This window comes from Heliconius melpomene, chromosome 19 (assembly GCF_056956725.1).
Source record: "Heliconius melpomene rosina isolate 202511_hmr_F chromosome 19, ASM5695672v1, whole genome shotgun sequence".
NCBI lineage: Eukaryota > Metazoa > Arthropoda > Insecta > Lepidoptera > Nymphalidae > Heliconius > Heliconius melpomene.
The window spans coordinates 12,820,307-12,847,688 of record NC_140407.1 but is presented as its reverse complement, the minus strand read 5'-3'; the positions used below and the strand labels follow the sequence as shown (position 1 = coordinate 12,847,688).

Sequence of the window (27,382 nt, the reverse complement as noted above, 5' to 3'; positions counted from 1 at the left end):
CATGAAAAAAAATATACCGTACCGTACATGGACATAATGTAAAATATAATTTGTAACAATAGAACTAGTACACCAGTATCATCAATCTTTTATTATAATTATGTATCTGTATAGATAAAATATACGCAATTTGCGTATAGATTTCTCTTTGCTCTTGCTAATATTAATCATCTGTCATGTGTACCATATTATAGTGATACTTTTGTTGGACATTAGGTTTATTATTTGGCTATCACTACTATCAGTAACTATAAAGTTCTGTGACATAATTGAGGTGAACAGTGTTACAATAAACTGAGAAATCTTTTATTATTAATATTATTGTAATAAAAATAATTTGTTATCAATTATAATATTGATTTTATATACTTTCGAAGGAAAGGCCTTATAGTCTCTAAGTAATTGATTCTATTCTTTCATTGATAATGAAAAGAATAAATGTAAATATTTCTTTAAGACAAACACTGTTGTTAAATATGCCTTTCAAGTAATAACAGAGTGGTGTAATGGAAAATATCAATGATGTTATACCTCTGTATGATTATTGTTTTTGTGGTCTCACATGAAACTCATTCCACAATATTCAACAAAACTGATACAATTTCGTTATTGAAATCAAATTCTACATCAGAACAAAAGGTATGGAATATAAAATTGGACATATACTTCGCCAAAACCCTTCCCAATGTACTACGAAAACTTCCAGGAGCTGATGTTCGATTTAAATGTGAAGCTATGATGAATTTCACCAAAGTTGAAAGATTTACTAAAAGTAAAGAACGTGTAGAAACATCCTTAAAAGAATTTCCACCTGATCATATTCAAGAAGCTTTGATGAAAAATGTAAAAGTTTACTGGTTAAAGGATAATAAAATTCTAGCAGATACTGCGAAAATCAAAGTATTAACAAAAATTGATAAAACTAATGGCACCATTGGATCAAATCTCAAAATAAAAAATCTAAATATATCTGATGCTGGAAATTATACATGTGTTATTAAACAAAATTATGAAAAAAAACTTTCAACTAGGCTAATTATTCAAAAAGATTTTGAGCAATTGGAAGACATTGATATGTCTACATATACCCCTATATTTGCTAATGCTAAAAATGGTAAAGAATTTATAATGAATATTAAAACAACCCCTGATTTAATTTCTGAAGGTATGATATCAGGAAATGAAAAAAGTCATACAACATCAACTTTACCTCAAAAGTTACAACCAATATGCCAAGAATATGTAGGCAAAGTTTGTAGTCCTCATCTTAAAGGACAATTTGTTTATATCCCTTTTGCTACATCTCAAAATGCTCTGGAAGATAAATTATTGAAAGCATTTCAAGTAACTAAATATTCAAATGACATCAGTTCTAATTGTGAAAGATATGCTTTACCTAGTTTATGCTATTCAACTTTTCCTATTTGTAGAAATCCAATATTGATTAATGAAAATTATTTTAAAGAAGCTAGACATATTTTTGATAATTTGTTGAATAAAGAACAGCATATTGATACACTAAATAATAATTTCACTAAAATAACTTTAGAAGATCATAATATTATGGTTCCATTTACATTGGATAAGAATTTGACTGAAAGTTTATTTAATTACCGCTATAACTCAACCATCTTAAGACGTGTATGCAAACAAGATTGTGAAATACTTGAAAATGAACTTTGCCAAACAGAATATGCTATTGCCAAAAGGCACCCCCATATTGGTAAACAATTGACATTGGAAGAATGTCAAGATCTACCAGAAAATGATCCAGATTGTCTTAAAATTGGTATAGGAACTTTAATGGTGTCAGATGATGAATGCTATTGGGAAAATGGTAGTGGATATTTAGGCAAAGTGAGTGTGGCAAGTAATGGTATGCAATGCATTAAATGGTCCAAACAACTATATGTAAAACTTTCAGAATTTCCAGAGTTGACTGGTAGACACAGTTACTGTCGAAATCCTGGAGGTGTTAAATCACAACCATGGTGTTTCATAGATAATGATGGCAGAACAGAACAACTATGTGATATACCTAAATGTGCTCATAAAATTTGGATTTACATTGTTGTTATTTTTCTTCTGTTGTCATTTGTTATTGTTGCTTTTATCATTTGCCTCTTTTATAGACATAAAAATAAAGGCAATGCAGCTACTATTAGGGATATAAATCTGCCAAATGCTGATAAAAATATTTATGGAAACTCTCGATTGAATTCACCCATAGAAATGAATGAATTATTGACAAACCAAAATAGTGGTAGCCAACCACATTTAAACAATAGTACAACACGTGGCAGTGGTGTTTTACGAATACCACAATACTCATTATCGCAGATCAAATTCTTGGAAGAACTGGGAGAAGGAGCATTTGGTAAAGTTTATAAAGGAGCTTTGAAAAAGAGTGGTGAAACCCAATATGTGGCTGTTAAAGCTTTGAAAGAAAACGCATCAGCTAAAACAAAGGCTGATTTTAGAAGAGAAATAGATTTAATATCAGAATTAACACATGATAATATAGTTTGTATTGTAGGAGTAGCTCTTAAGGAAGAGCCTTTGTGCATGTTGTTTGAATTTATGGCACGCGGAGATCTCCATGAATTTCTGATGGGGCGTGCACCTCCATCTGGTAAAGGATTACCTTCAATGAGATTATTAAACATTGCTCATAACATTGCATCTGGAATGCAGTATCTCGCTTCACATCACTATGTTCACAGAGATTTGGCCGCAAGAAACTGCCTCGTATCAGATGACTTTATTGTCAAAATATCGGACTTTGGGTTGTCCAGAGATATTTATAGCTCTGATTATTATAGAGTGAGTATATATAATTGTTGTCAAAATAATAACTTCAACTTCATTAAAAATTCATATTATTAACATGTATATACATATAATTTCAGGTGCAATCTAAAAGTCTTTTACCTGTACGCTGGATGCCCCCAGAATCGATACTGTATGGTAAATTTACAACAGAAAGTGATATCTGGTCTTATGGGGTTGTATTATGGGAAATTTACAGCTATGGCTTACAACCATACTATGGGTAATTTATAATAAATAAATATATAATTTTGTTGAATATATTATTGACTAGTATTTATCAATCCATCTAATATATCATATTCTTTGAAATTAATAATTAAATCTCATTATTTCTGATTATAAATGTCACTTGCGTTAAGTCACCATTCCAAACTTTCCATTCGATTCTCGATTATGTGTTGAATGGCTAAAACATGGCTTGTCTGTTGACCAAAGAGTATAAATAAAAATAATACATCTTCCTGAGTGGTCACATTTATAGTCATACCTTGTGCCACAGCACCTATGATGATAATGTCATGGAAAACAAATATTTGAATGCAGAATTAAAAAGAAGCAGAAAAAAGTTACAAGGTAGAGGGTTCAATTTCCACTCTGGAGAATAAACTATCTACATTTCTTTGTTCTGTTCACAATTGAGAAGAAAGTCATCTCGTCTTATGACAATGAATTTTCTGTGCCTAATTTGGTAATACTTTTTTTTTAGATATAGTAACCAAGAAGTTATATCGATGGTCCGCGGAGGGGAGTTGCTAGCCGCACCAACTGGTTGTCCTGCCTCCATGTATGCGCTAATGAAGGAATGTTGGAAACACACTCCACAACGCCGGCCAAACTTTGAAGAAATTGTTAATAGGCAAGTAAAATACTGAACAACATTTATAAAAAATGAATTTCAGCAGATCCCTTTTGTTAATTTATTCCTTTTCTCTAGTCATCATTCCTCAGCTTAAATTAATTAATTTAATTTTGATAAAAATTGCATTTTTACTCCTTACACCTTTCACCTAAATATTTATATGTAAAATATTTTAAACATAATTTTAAAATTTATCAATATAATATTGCTATTCTATTTGGCCGTATTTTTTTAGGCCATGATGCAGTGAGATGTCTCTTTGTAAACGCGATGATTGTGGGTTCGATTCCCACTCAAAGGAATGGATAATTGTTAAGACCAGGATAATATCACGAAATTTGGCTGGAAAATGCGAAATGGGTCTCTTAACAATAGATGCTCACTGCCTAATACCTAACCTGCTATGCAGTGGAAAATGTGAAGGTGCCATTTATTTTTATAAAAAAAAATATTTGTTTTTTAGAATACAAGAGTGGATTCAAATGGGTGGTTGTCCGGACTGCGCGGCGTCTGAATCCGGCAGCAGTTGCGGACATCGACCCTCCACTTCCACCAAGGAGCATCAAGAGAGGGTGCCACTGCTGCCCCCTCACTGTTCATCTTCTAACGGATCGCTTGCCACTAGTAGTTTGAAGAAATTTAGCACTGCCGGTTCCACTTCGAAAGTTCTAGACGATAATTTCTCCACTTGTAGTGAAGTTCCGCCTCTCGCACCTAAAACTAAGAAATATAGCTCTGGATCTCTCATAGACACAGACAAGATAGGTACCAAGGAAACTGTTGTAAGATTACCGAATAAACATTATGGCAACGAAATCTAGCGACAATATAGATATTATTGGCTTTTTTTTATTAAAAAGTTTGTACTGTAATGGTATTGACCATAATATTAAGTAATTATATTAAAAAAATAAAAAAAATATTTACTAATATTCACAGATTTAACTGTTAATGATAATAAATAAAGTTTTTATTTTAACATTTATTAGCAGTGCTACATAATGTAAGTATTTTTAGTGGTAGGCTTTACACACTCCGCCTTATTATTTATTGAAAATCAATATTTTTTATTTATAAAGATGTTATGTTATACAGACAACTTTACAGTATTGTTTATTTTACAAAAGCTCAATTATAACAGTGTAAGCTATGCTATGTAAATTGACTTTAAATAACATGGACTTTCAGTACCTAAAAATGTGTGTTTGAAAAGATATAAAAGAAAATATTCCAAAAAAAAACTTTTCCACATTAATATTAAATAGACAAAACATTTGTAAACATTATTTAGATGCATTCTTAAGTTTATTACATAAATATATTAATTTGTGAGTGATTTCACGTTAAGTAAGCTTAATCTAGTAATTATTACTTTTTAAAGATTATTTATAGAGATTTATAGGATTTTTCAGAAAATCATGTTCGGTTATAAAAATATCTACTAAACATTTACTACAAATCCACACTGCCAATCTTAGCCACGATTTTTATATAACTTTATCTTATAAAAACATTTTTTACATTCAACGTAAAGTACACAAACATAATCCTGCAAATTTAAAATTATCTTTTTATAGAAAAAAATATAAGACATTTATTAAATTAACATTTCGTAATTTGTATAATCATACTTTTTGTAATTGTATTTAATAAGATCATTATGAAAAGTGATTCGGTTTGTCATGTTTATTTGTTATTATACCAGTAAGGGGCCATCTCTAAATTACGTCACACGTTAATAGGGAGGAAGGGGGCGACGAGGTGTGACAAGCGAAATGTGATGTTCTAAATGCTGTTTTAATTTAATAATTTGTAGACCTAAACCGTGGCCAGCACATGTGACGAGAGGGGTAAAAAAAATATGAAATTCGTGTGACGTATTTTATGGACGGCCCCTAAGGTGTCTTACAAAATAGAACGTCGATTGCAAGGATTGATAGATATATTATCTTATATTGTGCATACTTGTCAATATGAGAATAAGGTCTATCCACATAACTTTCATCTTTATTAGGAACATTTTTAGTACATTTTGCTGTACTTGCCAAAGACTTTTTTTTTATATGTGATATGTTTACCCACTTTTTTACTTAGATGTAAACTATTTCTAAAATAAAAAATAATTTATATAAAAATATAAATATTTTTATTTCATTAATCAAAGCAGTGTAATAACATTTGGTGTCAGCAAAATTATGGAAAATTATGTTTATAATTTTTGTAATTTTTCTTCATCTTCGTTTTTAACTTTCTTTTTAATCAAATATTCACCATGGACTTTCATGTGCACTTTCAAGTTGTTGTTACCAGTGAAACCTTTTCCACATATTTTGCATACATATGGCTTTATTCCTGGATAAAATAATAAATTTATTGTTATACTTCATGTAAAACATGAAACATAGAACACATTAAACATATCAATTTTTTAAAATCTCATAAGACAAAGGAGCAAATTCCATACAGTGCAAACAAATACATGTATTTTTTTAGGTTTACTCTTATATTCTTTTTTCTACTAGGTCTTCAATAGTTAATATGCAATAAATTCAAAAATATATTGCATTTTTTACGACACGTTAAACAGAAAAACTGTTAAATATAGTCGTTAATCTATAAATTTCTACCCTTGGACGTTATTAATTATAAATAACTTTTTGATTATTAAACACGCATTACCACACGAATAAAATTAAAAACATGACGACTACTTTTCATGAGAAATATAGTTAACCCATTGTTATGCATTGTCCGAGAATAGGGAAATAGAATGACAAAAAACGAGACCATGTTCAGGATTTAACATTAGGTTTGACGTTAGGTCCCCTATTTCAAAATGTAGTTTTAACATAAGGTTCTACATGCGATAGAAGAGTAAGTAGAGAGGATACAGCGTGAAGCTAAAAACTATGTGGCGTAGGGGCACAAAGTGTGACTGCACCAATTGGTTGTGGGTTCGATCCCCATTCGAGGAGATGAAATATTTATTTAAATTTATATTTACATTTCTTCGCTCTGGTGTCGAGACAAAGCGCGGCGTTGAGTTCCACCACTCAACACGCAATGCCTTCAAAATTCGGCGGAAAGTGGGGAACAAAGTCTCTTAACACTAAGTTCATTCTGTCTACCCTGCCGAGTGCGGGATACAGCGTGAAGCTGATTTATCTATTTTTTTAAACAAATTGTTTATAACAAATAAATAAAAAATTGTTGACCGGTATGTGTGCGCATGTGTTTAATGAGCACGGAGGGTGAGTAGAAGGCGGCGGGGCAGCGGGGGCAGGTGTGCCCGCGCACGCCGTCGTGGCGGTCGCGATGCGCGCGCCACGCCGTGCGCGAGCGCAGACGCGCCGGGCACCGCGTGCACGCGTACCGCCCCTCCGCCTCGTGCGACACCATGTGACGGTACAGCTGTATCATATATATATAAATTACTTCATTGCTTAACTTGCTAACAACCCGTTTGCCTGACGTATGCCTCACTGGCGTGGTACGCGCTTTGCAACGCGAACCAACGCCGCTTGCTACAGACAACCCAGAACGTGGCACTCCGGCATGTTGTCCAGGCCCCCCGATTTGTGAGGAACGCCACCATACAGCGTGACCTACGCGTCGAGAGGCTTGACGAACACATTATCCAACTCGCAGCCCGCGCCTTTCACCGTGCTGATGTCTCGGATTTCCCTCACATTCGAGACATCGCACCGTGGCACACCCGCCCACCGGATATACGCCGTCTCCCGAGGGACATCCTTCCCCCTTCCGATTCCTGAGCTGCAGCTCCGGTCGCTGGTCGCCTAAGCTGGGCCTCCTCTGGGTAACCAGGGGTCTCACCCGGCTGGGCTGACCGCCTGAGCAGCATATAGCTCCTCCTCTCCCGCTCCACTTTCCCCCAGTCCTTAGGACACAACTACAGGACCTTGGCCCACCAAAACGACGCGCCCATGGCCATGGGCGGAGAAAGACCACCACGGTCTGAGGGCTCAGCCCTGGAACCGTCTCCCCTCTCCCTCCCCGGGGGGCTGAGAGAAGAATTTCACAGCAGTAACTTGCTAACAATATGCTTTTTCATATTGTTTAACATATTTAAACTGTTATTCCACACTTAAGTAAGAAAAGTACTCAATAAGAAGACGTATAAAAATGGACGGTTTCCTAAGAGGCGTGGCTTCATATCCCGCTACATTTAAATTTTTATACATTTTCTTAATAAGTATTTAATCTTTTTCAATTTGATCATTACAAGTCCACAAAGTCCAGTCTACCCATTTGTGACTACGGTCACCAATGTTTCTTTGGCGATATGTAGCATTTTATTATTTAACACATTATTATTAAACATCTGTAAAGATATTTATACGTGTAACAAGTACACTGCAAACAAATTTAGTATATTTTGTGATACATAATAAATGAACATTTTACTAACCATGTCTCTTTACTCCTCATTATTGCTAAAAATACAATTAAAAACATAAACATTAATTCTTCTAAATGTAATATAAAAAATATTTTAAAACGTTGCAATTATATTTTTCAAATGTTTGACAAAAATAAATTAACAAAACAAAGGTAAGTAAGGAGCTACCTTCTTCAGAAAACATATAAACATATGAACGTAGCGTATGCATGGGAACCCGCGCCTCTATGAACCCAAGCAATCTGATCACTAAGCCATACACTCCCATCAAGCTACGTCGAAATTTTTGTATGATTGCTACAACTTATTTATGTTGTCTCCCCACAGAAATGCTAACTATAACGGTTTCAAACCCCGCTACGTTTTTAAAACGAGTATTCATCTTTCCTAAGTGTAGAATAACACTTTAAAAATATTAAGAATATACAAGGTACCTGTTTATTTCCCTTAAACACCTTTCCGCATGTGGAGCAAACTAACGATGAAATCTGACACTTATGAGCGTCGAGCGTCTTTTGGTCACAGAACACTCTGGAACATACTTTGCAATAAACTTTTTTGGTCGTGTGTTTTCTTATTTTGTGAAACTAAAACATTATTAAAAATAAATACATGATCCAATATAATATAAAAATATATGTACTTTAGACATTTACACTTCATTAAAAAGTTAAGTTGAATATTAAATAATTCCGGTATTTTAAATTCAACTTAACTTCTTTTCTCCCCCTCAGATTGTTTTTTCTGATTATTTCATTTTTTATTATTATTAACCATTTTTTTATTTTGTTATGTAAAATCGAGACGAGAGGTCTCGACAACGGTACTGTCACAAAAAAATTATAGATACTTTGAATAATAAATAACAATAAAAAAACTATACCAGTCCACTCAGGCCAGTCGGGGCGTAGGACACAAACGTGTGACTGCAAACGTGACAGGTTGTGGGTCCGATCCCACTCGAGGAAATGTTCAATATTTTCATTTCTTCGCTCTCAAGCAGTGGTAAAGCACGGCGTTGAGTTCCACCTCTCAACGCGTTACTGCTGCATGCAGGACACAGCGTGAAGTTGGAAAAAAATATAAACAAACCTTTAAATTCGTCATAAACGTAGAACTATATTCGCATTTGTCACAGGTATAAATCTTACTATCTAAATGGGATCTTCTTATATGAGATTTTAAGACGTCCTTATAACTATATCTGAAATAAAAACATGCTAAGGTAATAAATATGTAATAAAATAGTAATTTATTGTTATGTATCTCAAAAGAAAAAAGAGGAACCCTAATAGAATCACTTTCTTGTGCGTCTGTCGTGTTGTGTATTTATGTTCAAGATGGTGTAAAGGTATCAAACTCAAATTAATGTAAAATATCCTCTTCTCCAGTTCCATTGAGCACTAATGCATTTAATTCAATTTATAAAAGGTTTTCATCAATGTTTCCTTATGACGTTATCAACTAAAATTATTGTTCACGCACGTAGCAGACAACCTTTAAATCTAGTGTTAAGATTCTCCGTTGCTCACTTTCCGCGAACGAGGATATAAGAATAATAAATATTTAATTTTCTCAAGTGGGAATCGATTCCACAACTTGTGCCCCTGGGCTTTACTAATAAAATAATATAAATATAAAAATACTTACTGTTTAGAACAATAATCACAAATATAAATATTGTCAGAATGCATTCTTCGAATATGTTCCCGTACTTTAATAGGGGAAGCGTACCATTTACTGCACAGCTGACATTGAGACATTGGCTTCTATAAAGTTTCTAAGATTATTATCATAGAAAATAAAATTTAGCAAAAGAAAGAAATTAACATTTTCCTTAATATAGCTTCATAATGGGCCTTTCGTATCATATAGTAGTTAAAAAATATCGGTTTATAAATTTGAGAAATAAGATCGAAAAAAAAGTTATATCTAGCCTAATACATTTTTCTAGTCTTATGTATACAGTATTAACAGCCTCTGTAATTTCATATTAACCACCACCCAAGTGCATTACCCAATTAACGGCCTGTGCTAGCCAGGTGTATGCCTATACATCAATCCAATGCTTATAACTAAGTAAATATTAATAGTACAGTAGAAACTCAATTATGCGGCCCTCAGTTATACGGAGTCGCGATTATCCGGACTATCAACCGCGATTATTATTTTATACAACCTACTAGAATGAGAGCTAAGAAAATTTATTTGTACGTAAGTAAATATGTACGTAATTTATACATATTTATGTGTATAAATCATATGTTGGAAAATCTTAATAATTTCTTAATAAACATTGATTTTCGTTGATATGTACATACTTGTTGCTTTTAATAGAAGTAAAACAATTTTGGGCTACATACGCAAAAAAACAGCTTTTCTTTATAGATTCGATTATTCGGATTTTCGATTATCCGAATGACTTATTTCAACTGTAATATTTTAGTGTTATTCCACACTAAGAAAAATATTTTAGAAAACGTATAAAATTTTAACGGATCTGCGCTTCTAAGAGGCAGGGGTCGAGTCCCACAACATTCAAAAATTAAACATTTAAAATATTAATAATAATGTTCACTACTTACTGTCGAGTTATTTTTAGCACTACTTGTATCACGTGGATGTGGATTTACATCTCCCATTACATTATTTTGTTTGTGTAGGGCTATGTGCTTTTTAAATTTATTTTCATCATTAAACCTGAAATATAGACAAGTTAAAGTTAATATTACATAGAAAAGTATAAATCAAATCAAATTAATAATTATCACGCACAGAATAAGGCAAGCAGAGGGAACTTAATGTTAAGTTTAGTTAAGTTAACAAATAATTAAATATATTGTATTTGTATAAGATTGATTTAAAAAAATCCCGCTGAGTTTCTTGCGCCGGTTCTTCTCAGATCTGAGGCATTAACTTTAGTGAACTGGTGGTAGATTATTTGACGTTTAAAAAATAAAGCTTGTAACTTCTTATTTGAATAACATTATTTGAGTTTGAGTAAGACACTCTGTTTCCACCGAATTCTGGAGGCATTGCGTATTGAGTAGCGGGACTAAACGCCGTGCTTTGCCCCGACATCTGAGCGAAGAAATAAAAATATAAATTTAAATAAATGTTTCATTTCTTCAAGCAGGCCTCGAACCCACAACCAGTCGCGTTTACAGTCACACTTTGTGACCCTGCACCTCAACTAGCCTCAATAATATAGTAATTATTGTAGTAATTATTATTGAAATATCAATAAAATACCTCTGTGAACAATAATCACAATTATATTTATTTTCCATATGAGATTTCCAAATATGGCTTCGCAATCGTTGTGGACTTGTATAATTTTCATTACACAACAAGCACTGAAGTATTGGATTCTGTATAGGTAAAATATATATGATATAAAGCTTTTTATAATATAAATTAATTAATGATTCTTTTATCTATAATTGTTGGGGCACAGTGGTACTTCGTGTGAAAGTAAACACGACAGTTGTGATTTCGATTTCCTGACTGTGGTAATGAGGCACTGCATGGGGTTGAGTTCCGTGGAAAGAGAGCAACGGAAGTTTCTTAATGGAGAACTAAGTGTCTTAGTACAAAATGTGTACATGCACGGGATATAGCTTGAAGCTATAAAAAACACCTAATATCTCGAATTCAGGTGAAAAGTGAAGTATGGCGTGTCTTGATTCTGGCCACTCTATGTACCTGTACATGTATGTATATGCAGGATTTCTTTAATACTAAAACCTTGAATATCAGTCATAACAGTTGATAAGAATAATATAGGTATATACACAAAACAATAATATCTTACATTGATCATAGAGTGGACTTTTTTATAGTGATATTCAAGAAATGGTGGTGATGTAAATTTAGAAAAACATATATGGCACTCTTTCTCATTTTTATTTCTCAAATGTTCAAGTCGGTGCGAAAATAGTTGATGCCAGTCAGTAAATTTTTTCAAACATAAATCACAAACACTGTCACTGTTGGTTTTATGTTCATTCAAATGTGTTAGCAACATTTTTTTGTTATTAAATTCTTTAATGCATAGACCTGAAACATCATTTGTGAAAATATTTCAAATAAACTTATTAATTAATTAAATAAATAAAAAAAAGATCTCACCGCAAGAGTAAATAGTTGCTGTAGGTTTATTGATTCTTCTTTTTAGTTTTTTACAATCAACTTCTGGAATTTTTTTAATAATTAGGCATATTTTAAAATAACTACTGTTTTCTTGTTTTACATATTTTTATTTGTGCTACATATGACATACCTGTACACTTTATATCTTTTAAAACTAGTTCATAAGTAACATTTTGATCAATTGTACTGTATACACTATCATTATCATCTGATAAAAAATCTTGCTTATATGTACTATGTTCCTCCTTAATGTGTTCTAGTTTAATATCAATACAATCACTGCTTGTTATTTCCTCATTTTTAATAATCTAAAATAAGATATAAATGTTAGTACTGTATTAGTCATATCATTGTGGCAGAGCAGCAGTGTGTTGCTGTAAACGCTATAGTTGTTGGTCGTATTCCCATTCAAGGGAAAAAATATTTACAATACATTTCTCTCAACTCTGGTAACAAGACTTATCATGGTATTAAGTGCTGCCAGTCTACATGCTGTCTTGAAAATTGATTCCCTTTGATTACTTTGCTATATGCAGGATACAGTGTGATATTAAGAAAGAGTCTTTTACTATACATTTGAATGAACAAAATAGTATAAAAATATATATACCTCATTTATGTGCATGTCTAAAAGAATAGAGTTAGTACTTAAGCATTTATTTCTAAATTCCATAAACAAGTTAAACATGCCGAGACAGCTTTCACATATTTGTTGTGGCATTATATCATTGAGCTTAATCTGTTGAAGTATGTTTAATTATTATCGGGACAGTACCATATGTATAATTCTACATATAAAATCTAAAGATTAACAGGAGAATAGAAAAAAGTTTTATGTACATTTTAAAAAAGAGTATAAATATATAGTAATGTTTATATTCTTTCTTTAAAGAGCATGATGTACCTTTGTCCTGTAAACTTTCTCTTTTAAGATGTTTGTTGAAAAATAGGGACTGTTGATATTTTTGTAAATGTGACAGTGAGCTTGTTTGTTAGACTTCTAATATCAAAATTATTCAATCAATTATCATGAAAGTTTGTACATATATATTTAATAGTAACAGTCAAGGACTTGGGATACTTTAAAAAGTAATTTTAAAAGTTGTTAAGATTAACATAAATGATAACAAAGACTTAAAATAATTTATTGTAATAATAATTTATGGATATCAAAGTGAGTGAAGTTAAAAGCAAAAGGTAGTATAACAAAGTCTTAACAAACTTATATTATAATTTCTTACACTTAAATTGGTGAGCAGATTAAAGCATTCAATGATTTTATCATCAAGTTGACACATTTTTTCATCATGTTCCATATTAAGACATGCTCTACATTTCTTCATTTTTATTTTGATGGAGTAGTTACTGTGATTTTTTCATATATTATAGTATGTCTTTTATAACAAACATAGGAGTGCACTAGACCGTCATATTAAGTTATGTTATGCTATTATATTCATAAATCTTGTCTTATTAAATTACTAATATCACGTTGAAAGGAAAATATGAGAGATGACTACATAAAAAAATTAACATACAAGATTACATGTGAAAAGAAAGCAATGTTCACTTCAGTTCTTTTATTATGGCGGGCCAAAAATATATGGTTCTATCAATAATTCCTTATAAATTTTTATAGTATTGATAATTGACAGACCAATTCGCGGATTAGCCAAATCAAATAGCTAGTGAGTCCAGTGACAGCAAGTGACAGTGACAGTATCAGTTAGTATCAATAAACGAAATTGGCCATCGTACTCGTATAACTACCTTATACTACCGTAGTTTTACTTGTCACTTGTCATCTTTTGATTAGTGACTTAGTGAGTAAATGTGTTCTGTGTTAGTGACCTGTATCTTACATGATTGTACCCTTTGTGTTTAAATAATAAAATGTGCAATGTAGAACAAATAGCAGACTGTGGTGATATATTAACATTAGGGAGAGCACTTTTTATACCAGAGAAAGAAGGTAAGAAAACTTTCAATTTTTCTAAAAATAATAGTGTATTTTATGACATTTTGTTTTAGAATTTCTTTTTTGTTACTTTTAGATACATCTTGGCTATCAAAATGTACTGTTTCGTTATCTTCCTGTGGTAACTTATTAGCAGTTGGATATAAAAAACGCCTTTGTTTTCTGACTGCACAATGGATTAGTTCGCTAGATAGTAATACTTACTTAGTATCTTGGAGTGGTACTCTCCCAACGGAGGCGACTTACGTCTTGGCGTTATCCATTTGCCCGACTCCACAGTCTTCTCAAGTTAGTAAAAGTACCTAGATAATATAAGTAGATTGTTATATAATAGTAGTAATAAAAGTATAATTTAAAATAACTTAAATCTGTTATTTTAGAATGGACCAGATTGGTTTTGTATTATTGTTGGATTTATAAACGGAAGTGTTGGATTTTATACAAATACAGGTCATCTTCTGTTACAAGAAAAACTAGAAGAAAAACCTGTTTTAAAAATATCATGTCATACAGGGACATATGGAACGTTGCCTGATGATATTCATATATTATTTCAAAATGGTATTTATGTGTTATCTGGGACTAGTTTGTTCCAAACTCTTAGAAATGCTAAAGCACAACTGGCCAAAGGTAAATAGCTAAATAGATTTTAAAGTTGCTTTATTTTAAGTCATCATTATTAATTTAAACTCCTATTTAATTACAGTTCAAGCTGGTATCAAAGATGATTATACTATAGATAGCAGAAACATTCAAATAAGAAAATGGATTTTTGTTGAACAAGAACAAATAAATGATGCTGCTGTTTTGGGCTTAGACTTGAAAAATTCATATGATCACTTCCTAGCAGCATCTACTTATGGCGGATATGATACATGGTTTACTATTTGTAATTTGAATTTAATTTCTTTGTTTCTATTAAAATAAGTATATAAAATATTACTTACTTACTGCAGGTATAGATCAATTCCTCCTGTAAATACATTAATTCTCACATCAGGGATATCACCATTTATGGGTTTTCACTATGCTTTAGAAGGTGGGACAACTCCACCTCTACAAGATGTTGCTAGAGCAGTAGCCAACAAAATAAAATCAGCATTACCGTAAGTCTTATTACCTAATTAAATTCTTAATGAATTTTGTAAACTACCTAAACCCAGACCACCACAATTTTCCATGGCGTTATTCGTCTTTAAAAATATAGATTTTCACACAATGTAAAAACACCCTGTAAAAATCAACCATACAATTTCATAAATTAAATAAAAATATTAAATGTTATTTTTCACAATTGACAATGAAGCACCCAGTACTTTTTATATTTTTAATAATTGTTAAGTATATATTTTTTTTTATTTTAGTGGTTGGTTAGGAGGGTCTACTGAGAGTGCTCCTATGAATACTGAGCCTACCATAAGAGCTGAACAATTATCCATGCGGAATGGAATATATGATGTGCAAAGACATGGTACTACAGTCGCTATATCACCAGATCGACGACTTGCTGCATTTGCTGACAGCTTAGGAAGAGTAGCAGTCCTTGACATCACCAAAGGATGTATCATTAGATTGTTTAAGGGATGCAGAGATGCTCAGTGTGCTTTTGTTCAGGTATGTTTATTTCAATTGTTCTATTTTTTTATGATTTATTCTTTTGGTTTTTTTATGTGCCTATATCAAATCTTTATAAAAAAGGGTAAGTCCTAAAACATAGTATATACTTATTTTTGTATTAACTCATAAACTGCATGAATATGAATGTTGTCAATTAAATATATTTTTATAATTTTATTTTATTACCGCTGAAACTACATTCATGCATTCTTTCATCTCTGGTTTTTTCCTATTTTAAAAAATTACTAAGCTCTTCAAAATGTCTGTAGTGTTATAAATTAATAATTCTTAAACACTTGAAAGTTACTGAACTTTAAGTCTATTTATTTTGTTATAATTTGATGAAAAATAATGTCAAATTTAGGTTTGTCAACATAACTTATACAGTATCTTGAAAGTTTCCAATAACAACTTATATTAGACTGGGATCCGACCGTTGAATCCTGCATAAACAAGTTTTCTTAATTAAACCTATATTAATGAATAATACATGATTAGTAGAACAGATTACACCTGGGTTGCCTGGAAGAATCCTGCCGCAATCACCTTTAATTACATTTTTTCGTAACTCGTTTTTGGAGAAAATTGCACCCATACGTTTTTTATATGAATCGCACATCATTTGAAAGATAATCGCATAAGGAATTGGAAAATTAAGGGTTGCCAGCTCTCAGTCTGCCGCAAGTCTAGGGTTGCCTGGTTTAAACATGTCACTAAATGTTAATAATTTGCACTCATGTGTTTTTTTAATGAATTATATATCAAATTAAAGCTTATTTTTTTCTGAACACTATAAAACAGGGTTGCCTGGAAAATTCCTGCCGCAAACAGGGGTTGCCAGCGTTTGAAATATTTTATTCCGGTTCCGTTTGACTATGAGAATAGACGATGAAATGCGCGGTCTGCCTTATGTTTTAAAGTAAAATATTATATAATAGAAGGTCAATCTTAAAATCAATGTTTATTCTAATTGTTTACCTGTTAAATGATGATTTTAATCATATTAAGTACACGCAGAAAACTATTTAGAGATCATAGGGCAGAAGAAATCATCCTTATTTTTCAAGTAAAATAATGAATCTATAATATTGAGTCTTTGCAAAATCTATTTTCTAAATACTAATATTTATTTATTAATTTAAATTACCATTTTGAAACAATTAAATTATCTAATTAAATAAATGTTTACAAATATCGATCTTCTATAAACTATTAATATACATACATATACATCATGTTCCCTTAATATAAAGAAGGGTGACCATTATTGCGGATATTTTTTTTATTAATTATATTGAAAAATACATTTCAATGAACTCTCTCTCTCTCTCTCTCTTCGTCCTCTACTTGTTTGATTTGATTTGATTTGATTTTTTCTCACGCAATTTTTAATAATTTGCATAGGAAAGAAATATATATAATAGAATTATAATAAACAAAACTAAATTAGCAATATAAATTCGAAGAAAATCCGACAGTAATGCCGACTAATAAACGCTATTTACGGTTTATGACCAAGAGTCGGCAAATATTAATTAGTTGGCTATTTTTTACTACAGATAAACATTTTGCGGCGCGATACAAAGCAAACCAAATGCAATAAAATTATTTTCGAAGATGTATTGTTTCTAAATGCAATAAAAGTGCAGATGGCCAAATGAGTTGTTTTTGAGCATATTACTTAGTTACTATAGCTCCTCCTCTCCCGCTCCACTTTCCCCCAGTCCCTAGGACACAACTACAGGGCCTTGGCCCACCCCAACGACGCGCCCATGGCCATGGGCGGAGAAAGACCACCACGGTCTGAGGGCTCAGCCCTGGCACCGTCTCCCCTCTCCCTCCTCGGAGGGCTGAGAGAAGAATTTCACAGCACTTAGTTACTTACCTATCGTTTTGAAGTAAAGACGTTTTTACTTGACAAAAATGAAGATGTGAAAATGTGATAGAATTTAACGAGGAATCTTTCCAAAAGTGTAAAATTATGTTATTGTTTCGCCAAAAAATGAATTTTAAATACAGTGACATTTTTTTAAATAGTGACACAATGCACGGTTATCATTTACAGTGTTACAAAAAGTTCATTACAAAAATATAAAGAAGTATTTTTTAATTATTTTCTAATGCAAAACGAAAGTATACTTTAATGTTTAATACTATAGTTTAATAAAATGTGACAATTGTGGCCGTGGGAATTGCCTCAGTTTTGATTACACTAAGTTAGGGACGTGAGTGAGTGATTACGCTTTATTATAATTATAAGAACAATTCTTTCAGACCTAAATGCCTTAAAAACTATCAGCATAGACGGACAAGTTCTTGCTAGCGACATTTTTTTATCTATATTTTTTAATAGTTTTTATTAGTTGAATAGTTTTCATTTACTTTGCAAAAACGTAAATATTCGTACCAAAAAGATGGGCGCCATAGTTCTTTCTACGGATACGGACGGCGTTGTCAAATCAAACAAGCAGAGGGCGAAGAGAGAGAGAGATTGTTTATTGAAATGTAATTTTCCATATTTTCTTAATTAATAAAAAAATATCCGCAATAATTGTCACCTCTCATTATATTAAGGAAACATGTTGTAATTAATACCTTATAGTAGATCGATATTTGTAAACATTTACTTAATTAGATAATTTAGTTGTTTTGAAAGGGTTATTTAAATTAATAAATAAATATTAGTATTTAGAAAATAGATTTTGCAAAGACTCAATATTATAGATTCATTATTTTACTTGAAAAATAAGGATGATTTCTTCTGCCCTATGATCTTTAAATAGTTTTCTGCGTGTACTTAATATGATTAAAATCATCATTTAACAGGTAAACAATTAGAATAAACATTGATTTTAAGATTGACCTTCTATTATATAATATTTTACTTTAAAACATAAGGCAGACCGCGCATTTCATCGTCTATTCTCATAGTCAAACGGAACCGGAATAAAATATTTCAAACGCTGGCAACCCCTGTTTGCGGCAGGAATTTTCCAGGCAACCCTGTTTTATAGTGTTCAGAAAAAAATAAGCTTTAATTTGATATATAATTCATTAAAAAACACATGAGTGCAAATTATTAACATTTAGTGACATGTTTAAACCAGGCAACCCTAGACTTGCCGCAGACTGAGAGCTGGCAACCCTTAATTTTCCAATTCCTTATGCGATTATCTTTCAAATGATGTGCGATTCATATAAAAAACGTATGGGTGCAATTTTCTCCAAAAACGAGTTACGAAAAAATGTAATTAAAGGTGATTGCGGCAGGATTCTTCCAGGCAACCCAGGTGTAATCTGTTCTACTAATCATGTATTATTCATTAATATAGGTTTAATTAAGAAAACTCGTTTATGCAGGATTCAACGGCCGGATCTCAGGGTATATAATATAATTAAAAGGTACTGTTTTCAACCACTTTGGGAATTTGTCTAAGTAAAAATAATTGAAATATAATTATTCCCCGAGTGGAGATCGAAATTGTCAACCATCGCGGATATAGATTGACCCAGTTCCATTACGGTACGGTGGCCGCGTACATGATGCTGTATCAAAGTACTAATAACTGACGCTAGATGGCGTTGATCTATTCTAAGCGATAACTGAATCGCACTGGCAAGATTTTCTCGCGTAGAATGACCATCACGGATTTTGAATTTCGGGTTAAGACAAGCGATGGAGGAAGCCTCAACGCCCGCCACCCCCCGTACTCTGCCGCCCATCCCTGCACGCATCCGCGCCCTCATCGAGCGGAAGAGGAGGGTACACTCTGAGTGGCAACAAACCAGGGACCCAGCAGTGAAAACCCGGTTCAACCGCCTCGTAGAGCGCGTGCGCAAAGCGCTCGTCGACGTCGGTGCCGACGCGTGGGAGCGCCGGATTGAGGAGGCTGATGAGGACCAGCCCTCCCTCAACCGTCTGTGTCGCCAACTCACCAAGAAGAAGCCCGCTACTCATCCCTTGGTGCACCCAGACGGCTCTCTCCGGTACTCCGCGGAGGAGAGAGCAGAGATACTGGTGGAACACTTGGCAGCCACGTTCCAACCAAACGCCAGCAAACGACCCGCCTACCATGCGCGAATGGAGGCCGACGTCGCCCGCACTTTGGCCAACCCAGAGCGACCACTCCCTGCACCTCCGTTCTTCACGCCTGAGCTCGTCGCGAAAACGATGAAGAAGCTGAAGCTGAAGAAGGCCCCAGGCTTGGATGGCGTTACAAATAGCGCTCTACGCCACCTACCCCGCAAGTTCATCGCCGCCCTGACCAGGCTCTTCAACGCCATTCTGCGCCTGGGATACTTCCCCCGGGCGTGGAAAGAGGGCCTGGTCATTATGCTGCCCAAGGCAAGGAAGAACCCCCGCATCCCAGACAGCTACCGGCCCATAACCCTCCTCAGTGCGGTGGCCAAACTGTTCGAGAAGCTGCTACTACCGCTTCTCCAGGCGCACTTCCACCCGCGCAACGAACAGTTTGGCTTCCGTAGCGGGCACTCCACCACTCTTCAGGTAGCCAGAGTGGTGCATTACGCGACCACAACGTTCAACAGAAAGGAGAGTGCCACAGCAGCCTTTCTCGATGTGTCGCGCGCGTTTGATCGCGTGTGGCATCCGGGGCTGATGTACAAAGTGCTGAACGCGGGCATCCCCCACTACGTCGCGCAGATCCTGGCCGATTATCTCCACGGCAGGACCTTCAGGGTAAGGGTGGAGAATGTGAGGTCATCCAGCCACCCCATAGCCGCCGGAGTTCCACAGGGCAGCATACTTTCACCAGCCCTCTACGCCTTATACACCGACGACATCCCCATCCAACAGGACACAACGCTGGCACTTTATGCCGACGACATCGCCCTGTTTACAAAGTCGCTCAACCCCAGACATGCAGCCGTGAAGCTACAGCGCGCCCTCGACCTGCTGCCGAAGTGGCTGGCGAAGTGGAGGCTCGAGCTGAACGTCGCAAAAACCCAAGCGATCAGCTTTGGTACCCAGAGGAGACAGCCTCCTCCGCTGATCCTGCAGGGCCAGCAGGTCCCCTGGAGCAGCCGAGCAACCTACCTGGGGGTTGTGATAGACAGAAGACTCAACATGACAGGGCATGTCAAGAAAGCGGCCACCGCAGCGAGAACTGCGCTGATCCTGTTGCGCCCGCTATTTCAATCAAGATTGCCACTAAGAACAAAGTTGTCGTTGTACAAGGCGTATGTTAGGCCTCACCTGACATACGCTAGCCCGGCGTGGTACGCCCTCGTCAGCGAGAACCAACGAAGAATCCTGCAGGTGGTCCAGAACCTCGCCTTACGGCGAGTGACCCAGGCACCATATTATGTTCGCAACGCAACACTCCACAAAGACCTCAAAATGGAAAGCCTGGAGGCTCACATCGGCCGGCTCGCGTCTAACGCATTCCGCCGTGCCGATGCATCGGACCATCTGCATCTTCGTAGCATCGCGCCACTCCACACCCGACCACCAGATGAGAGAAGACGCCTGCCGAGGGATATTATCCCCCCCTCTCCCCCCGTTTCCGTTTCCTGAGCAGTCACCTCGGTCGCTGGTCGCCTAAGCTGGGCCTCTCGCGGGTAACCGCGAGTCTCACCTGGCTGGGCTGACCGCCCAGGTGGCATATGCTCATCCCCCCCCCCCCTGCCTCCTCTGAACTGTGCCTGTCCCGGCAGACACAACCCCACCGGGCCTAGTGCCCACCACAACGACGCGGTCATCGTAATGGCCGCCGCCAGAAACCACGGCGAGAGGGCTTCCGCCCAGCTGCCGTTTCCCAACGCCATGGCGCTGGAGGAAAAGAAAACTTCACTTCACTTTGGGTTAAGACTTTACTTCATAGGATCATTTCTATAGTAAGCTCTTCACGAGATCCACATAACATGTGAGATCGTGCCAGCCGCGATGAGGAGATGTGGCGCGGCGCCCTGAGCGTGAGGCGGGCGCGGCTTCGGCCGACAGCCCTCGATGATCGTTCACTCCACCACTAGTGGTGGAGCGTGGGGCGTTGTCGCTGTCTGAGCGGGCTGTTTTTAAATCATTAATATATATTCATATAAATAATTAATTCAAATCAATCAAATTATCCAGATTTGATGATTCATGTATGTTCTTGTAATAATAAAACTTATAAATCAAATGAGTTAAAATGGCCTGAGTTCCACCGCTTAAACCTGCAGGTATCAGTTTTTAATTAAACTTATGTTAATGAATAATACATGATTAGTAGAACAGATTACACTTGGATTGCCTAGAAGAATCCTGCCTAATTTTGTCAATATTATAAAAAGCGTCACCTACACATTTGATTTTTTGACCATATTAAAATGGTCGATACTAAAATACTATTAAATGTAGGGTAATTGTAGTACTCTTTTTATGAAATTTTATTGTATTATATATAAATTTTATTAAATTGCAAAGTTTCGTGATTTTTTTTTTGTAAAAAAATATCTTTAATTAAGTGTTCCCAAATTATCACAGTAGTACGAGAATAGTAATACAGCAGAGGAATATAATGTCACTGTCAAAACACTTAATTTAAAACATTTTTCTTTTGGTCAATATCGTAGAATAGAATATCAACGCCGCACTTACAAAAGCAGGAAAACTTACAATAATTACGCGCTTACAGCCAAAAAAAATAACTTATTGAGTAATCCATAATTTCATTTAATAAATATATTCACTATAACTATATGAATATATGTTACAAAAATTATAGAAAAACTTTTATATTTTCAGATATTTGACGCAGAACACAAAAAACCTCATCTTTCTGTTATCAAAGACATTCGGAGGGCAATATTTCTCATCATCTATAATCCTAAAAAGGGACTTATTGACATTAGAATGATGCAAAGAGGAAGTCGAATAGCAGTGTTTACAGCAACTAAGAATGGCAAACTTTTGTATAACACGTGTGGACTTGTCGGCGCCGAAAGAAATTATACACACAAGAAATTAAACTTACCGGAATTTCAATGCGTATTAATTGATCCAGACGGCAAACTGAAAAAGTTTAACATTCCATTTTATTATTCGTTGGGAGGCGAACATCTCGACAGATCGAAAGATCTTCACGTCTTAAGAAGTATTCGTGACATTATAAAAAAATCATCTGAATTTTCAGATGATATTAAAACTGACATTATACAAAGTGCAGAAAAACTAAAAACTTTAGAGATAAAGAAACATTGCGTGGAATTATTAATAAAATCTTGTGATAAATGTATAGACATTTTGATCTCTTGCTTAGAACTATTTTGGGACAACATTAGTAAGAATGAATTAACCGCGCACAATGAAAAAATTGTAATTTACTTTGGTAATTTAGCACTAGTCACGCAGTTTTATCGGCGTATGAACAAAGACGATACAGACGATATGCAAGATTTAATTGCAAAGGTATATGATACATTCAAATTGCAAGAATGCATGCAAAACTATAGTGATGTTTACGAAGGTGCATTCCATCTTCTAGAAGATGATAATTGTATATTAGAACGATTATTAATTCTAGCCCAAGAAAGTAACTATAGAGAACAGCAACACATTAAAGTAACTTTCGCCGACAACCGGATTAATAATTATAAAGATTTTGTTTCATGCTTCGTTTTGGATGAGAGAAATGAATACATATCTTTAAAGTCCGACATACCCACAGAAAAAACACTAAACTTATCTTGTGATATTTTTAAATCTATATTGAAATTGGATGATCTAAGTATGATAAGTAGTTATATCGAAAGTAGTAAAATCGAACCTAAGGAAATAGTAAAACTTGTAATAATTCATATTATGAATATGCCTTTAGATCAAATTAACATTGATTTGATTGAGAAAATGATAGTCATACTTTACTATGTGATAAGAGTTTCAAAGGATGCCATGAATATTACATACAATGAACTCTCTCCGTGGTGGGAAAATATTCGCACCATGTTGGTCGACTTGCCTTGCCCTTTACGAACAATGATAGTCGCTATGTCATGTAAGGCTGTTGCAAATATTTTTGAATGCAGTGTTTCTGAAAAAGAAGACGCTTGGGAATCTGTTACAAAGGAAAGTGCTAAATGGGGTATTTTAATTGGAAAATTAGAGGATATATCTATATTGAGCATAATCTTAATGTTTAAGGCCAATTTTAAGGGGGAAGCTATGCCAAAATTGCAGTTTGAAGACATGAATATTAATTTAAAATATATATACACGAGAGGGAAGGGCTCAGTAACTGAACTAATCGCAAAATGGCTATGCTGGATGGGTATTCCACCAGAAGCTATAGTTGCAAACGAATTAATAGGAAATTTTGATGCTTCAAATACACAATCATGTTTAGTAGAGGATGATAGATCTGAATTGTTGCTTATGGAAAACAATCGTCATCATGTTGATAACAATCCACAAATCTTTAAATGGCTGTCACTTCTAATACGACAATTTCCACTCAGCACTAAGGCTAACTATATTCTAGCTAATATGTGTTGGGAATATGCAATGGCGTGGCAAAAATCAATGAACAACAACAAAACGCTAGCTGCAGTTACACATTGCTTACAATATATAACAGACACGCACTTGCAAGTGGGACTGTTTTCTATTATTTGGTCTACATATATCAAACAAGTATTCGAAGCGAGTTGTCGCTTAGTCAATAAGGTTGGGAAGGTACCTAAAGATCATTTATGCATACAAGATGTAGGAATGAATACTGACGAGTTATTGAGTTTTCTGAAAACTACCAATGAATATTTGGAACGATTCCATTCATACGCTACAAAATCATTTGATCAAGAAAAACAACATATACAATTTGAGAAAATATGGGATGAAAGTACGCCTTCCTTAGTTGAAGTTGCACAAGATACAAATAATGTCAACAAAAACATATTGAATTTGAATTATCAAATTTCGTGTACTATATATTACCAATGCTACTTCAAATTAAAATTTACAAAACCCCTAGATAGTTTGTATGACATTGACTATCAATATTTATTGGAAGCGTTAGCTGGAAATGTTGCTGAACATGATATTAGTTTGAAATCATCTGAAAAACTATTGGGTCTGAGAATGAAATATTTGACTAAACTGATACGCACTGCTATTGAAACGATATCCTTGATAGACAATGATCACAAGAATAAATCATATAACAATGACGAATGCTTACATTGGATTGAAAATATTTGCAACCTCGCAGAACTTTGGGGTATTGATGATAACTTCGTAAGACGGCAGCACGTAAGTTATAGTGACTTTTTTATTGCAGAGTAGGCAGAGAGAATTTAATTTTAAGACTCTGGTTTCTTCCCGAATCGAGACATTGAACATTGAGAGACCGAACTCAACGACGCACTTTGGCAGACAAATGAAAAATATTTATTTGTATGAGTGTTACAGTATCCTTTTTCTGAAGATATCTTATATAACTAAAAACGAATTTAATTTACAGATAGTTGGCCTATACCATATGGGTTATGATGAATTGGCGGACAGTATACTAAATGTGATCACGGAACCAGAGCTAGTGCTATCACCTATATTAGCGATAACTATACAGAGACTAAAACGAAGTTTGGAGAACTCATCCAACCAACCGGAATGGATCGTATCTATGCCACCGCAACTCTATAAACGTTTGCAAAACACGGTAAATTGTTTGACAACTATTAGAAGTTAAAACAGGCCCATTATTCATTTGAAGGTTAAATTGACTAGTCTGGCCACAACAATCGAGTTACACTGGTGTGAAAAACCGTCTAATAATACTTTCGTAGTACACAATACATATGTTTTATATTAACAATGTTTATTTTTTCATTTTAGATTTTGGATACATCGATACCTGCTAATCCATCGTTACAAACTACAATTCTTGTCTTGCAAAAACTGATTTCAAAGATAATAAAAAAATCATCTGATATGGAAGAGCTTCTCCAAAACATTAAATTAGCGCGACTTATTATTGAAAGCTGTGAACTATTAATAAGACGTAAATTATAATAATATAAAAATAAATTATAAATATAATGTTTAATAAAGATTATAATGTTACTTATTCCATCAATTATTGGGGGGCATTACAACAATGGGAAAAAAATCTACGTAATTTGGCTACGAGTGGGGCTGTAATCGCTTGGCTCAAATTATCTGTTAATTATATACTATAATATTCTTTCTTTCTAACCACCGAGAATGCAAAAGATCGTGCAAAGTGGAGTAGGTTGTGTAGGAAGGCAGACCCTGGCAATAGCCGGGATTAATGCCAGGAGGAAGAAGAAGAATATTCTTTCTTTATACGACTTTTACCTCCAGTAGCATAATACAAATTATTGATAATGTAATCACAAATCACTGGATGCATAAGTAATAAAATTTTCGTAAGATATTTATGTTATAAAACTTGAGTCTCTCTACACATACACCCGACTACATAGGTACCAGGAAATATAAAATTTGCATTGTGATTATTTTGGCAGTTATTGGTTAAATAAGTTAGATAAAATAATATCTAACTTTTGTTAAATTATAAAGCTCTTTTATATTCATAATTTCTTTGGAATAATATTAGAAACAACGTTATCAGTTTTTAAACTTGGCAGACTTTAGCCTACATACATACATATTATTTGTAAACACCTCTCTCTCTTCCTCCTGGCATTAATCCCGGCTATTGCCAGGGTCTACCCTCCTACTCAACCTACTCCACTTTGCACGGTCTTTTGCGTCCTCGGTGGTTATTTGTAAACACCATTTAATTATAACATTACTTAATTAAAATTAATAATATTGATATAATAATCCTTGTTGTAACCTTTGCTATATTGTATTCAGTGTAAGAAATTGTAATAATATATAAAACAAGAATAATCTAACGCACATATACCATTTACTGTTATTTGATTAAACTGCCATTATCGCGTAGCGTAGCGTATCTAGTGATATTTTTTTTTCTAGAGTGGTAGAACTAAAGTGGTAACCCGGCTCCCCCTTATAAACATATAAATAAAATAAAACCGTTTGACTGCAAATTTTAGATTTCGCTCCGCTCCTTTTACGGGAACAGCATATAGGGTAAAATATTTCAAACCCATATACGTCAACAGTTTAAACGTAGGATTTTTATTTTCATTTCACGATGTTCATCCATACCTGCATTTCGTGTGATGCAATTACGCATAGATACCAATAATGTAAATACTTACTAATAGTAAAAAATACTAGTAAACGTTAAACAGTTTTGAACTTTATTGCCAATACCGACTCGATTTCGAAATGAAGCGTGTGCGGTGGCGTCCCTTTGATAGGTTTTTATGTGTTGATAGGATTTGAACTTGAATCATAGCACCCTGAACACTAAGCAATACGTTCTCACCCAACTACCTTGAAGTGCACTTGTATCATACTTATTGAATATCCTCATGTCTGCTTCTCATAGATGCTCTCCTTTTTGTAAGGTTAGTTGTGGTTTTAGTTATATTATCAAAAATATTACATAAAAATACGTTTAAAATTTGA

The 27,382-nt window shown here is 34.3% G+C and overlaps 3 protein-coding genes and 1 non-coding gene across 7 annotated transcripts; 3 read left to right on the top strand and 1 right to left on the bottom strand.

The window, feature by feature from the left end:
- Positions 1–181: 181 nt before the first annotated feature.
- Positions 182–5,832, top strand: Ror (Tyrosine-protein kinase transmembrane receptor Ror). The gene is made up of 4 exons (XM_085203175.1): positions 182–2,823; positions 2,910–3,052; positions 3,539–3,688; positions 4,155–5,832. The coding sequence occupies exons 1-4, from the start codon at positions 520–522 to the stop codon at positions 4,510–4,512; spliced, it is 2,955 nt and encodes a 984-aa protein (XP_085059301.1). The 5' UTR covers positions 182–519; the 3' UTR covers positions 4,513–5,832.
- LOC146528838 (uncharacterized) lies at positions 5,815–13,958 on the bottom strand. 4 transcript variants are annotated; one of them, XM_085203176.1, is made up of 12 exons: positions 13,505–13,958; positions 12,874–13,002; positions 12,394–12,571; positions 12,243–12,305; positions 11,926–12,170; positions 11,364–11,482; positions 10,697–10,811; positions 9,762–9,880; positions 9,204–9,315; positions 8,546–8,698; positions 6,907–7,102; positions 5,815–6,043 (listed from the first exon to the last, which is right to left on the bottom strand). In XM_085203176.1, exons 1-12 carry the CDS (start codon positions 13,604–13,606, stop codon positions 5,901–5,903), a joined length of 1,674 nt encoding a protein of 557 aa, XP_085059302.1. In that variant the 5' UTR covers positions 13,607–13,958; the 3' UTR covers positions 5,815–5,900. The 4 variants fall into 4 exon arrangements, with proteins under 4 accessions (XP_085059302.1, XP_085059303.1, XP_085059304.1 ...); XM_085203177.1 differs by having other exon boundaries at positions 13,802–13,957; XM_085203178.1 differs by lacking the exon at positions 6,907–7,102 and having other exon boundaries at positions 5,922–6,043; positions 13,505–13,957.
- Positions 13,959–14,008: 50 nt separating this feature from the next.
- On the top strand, positions 14,009–25,922 carry Rab3-GAP (Rab3 GTPase activating protein). The gene is made up of 9 exons (XM_085203174.1): positions 14,009–14,235; positions 14,318–14,529; positions 14,622–14,871; positions 14,948–15,119; positions 15,198–15,347; positions 15,606–15,855; positions 22,604–25,105; positions 25,317–25,514; positions 25,691–25,922. Exons 1-9 carry the CDS (start codon positions 14,157–14,159, stop codon positions 25,865–25,867), a joined length of 3,990 nt encoding a protein of 1,329 aa, XP_085059300.1. The 5' UTR covers positions 14,009–14,156; the 3' UTR covers positions 25,868–25,922.
- Positions 21,685–21,885, top strand: LOC146528837 (small nucleolar RNA U3). The gene has a single exon (XR_014879138.1). It is a non-coding gene; the product is annotated as a small nucleolar RNA U3 (small nucleolar RNA).
- Positions 25,923–27,382: the final 1,460 nt, after the last annotated feature.

Bases quoted from the DNA above. Each gene is read 5' to 3' on its own strand.
- LOC146528838 (XM_085203176.1), bottom strand. From the start codon at position 13,606: ATGAAGAAATGTAGAGCATGTCTTAATATGGAACATGATGAAAAAATG. The intron at 12,171-12,242 runs GTGAGATCTTTT...ATGATGTTTCAG, and splicing joins AGCAACTATTTACTCTTGCG to GTCTATGCATTAAAGAATTT. The intron at 9,881-10,696 runs GTAAGTAGTGAA...GAAACTTTATAG, and splicing joins GTGCTAAAAATAACTCGACA to AAGCCAATGTCTCAATGTCA.
- Rab3-GAP (XM_085203174.1), top strand. From the start codon at position 14,157: ATGTGCAATGTAGAACAAATAGCAGACTGTGGTGATATATTAACATTA. The intron at 25,106-25,316 runs GTAAGTTATAGT...TTTAATTTACAG, and splicing joins ACTTCGTAAGACGGCAGCAC to ATAGTTGGCCTATACCATAT. The intron at 25,515-25,690 runs GTAAATTGTTTG...TTTTCATTTTAG, and splicing joins ATAAACGTTTGCAAAACACG to ATTTTGGATACATCGATACC.
- Ror (XM_085203175.1), top strand. From the start codon at position 520: ATGATGTTATACCTCTGTATGATTATTGTTTTTGTGGTCTCACATGAA. The intron at 2,824-2,909 runs GTGAGTATATAT...ATATAATTTCAG, and splicing joins ATAGCTCTGATTATTATAGA to GTGCAATCTAAAAGTCTTTT. The intron at 3,053-3,538 runs GTAATTTATAAT...CTTTTTTTTTAG, and splicing joins GGCTTACAACCATACTATGG to ATATAGTAACCAAGAAGTTA.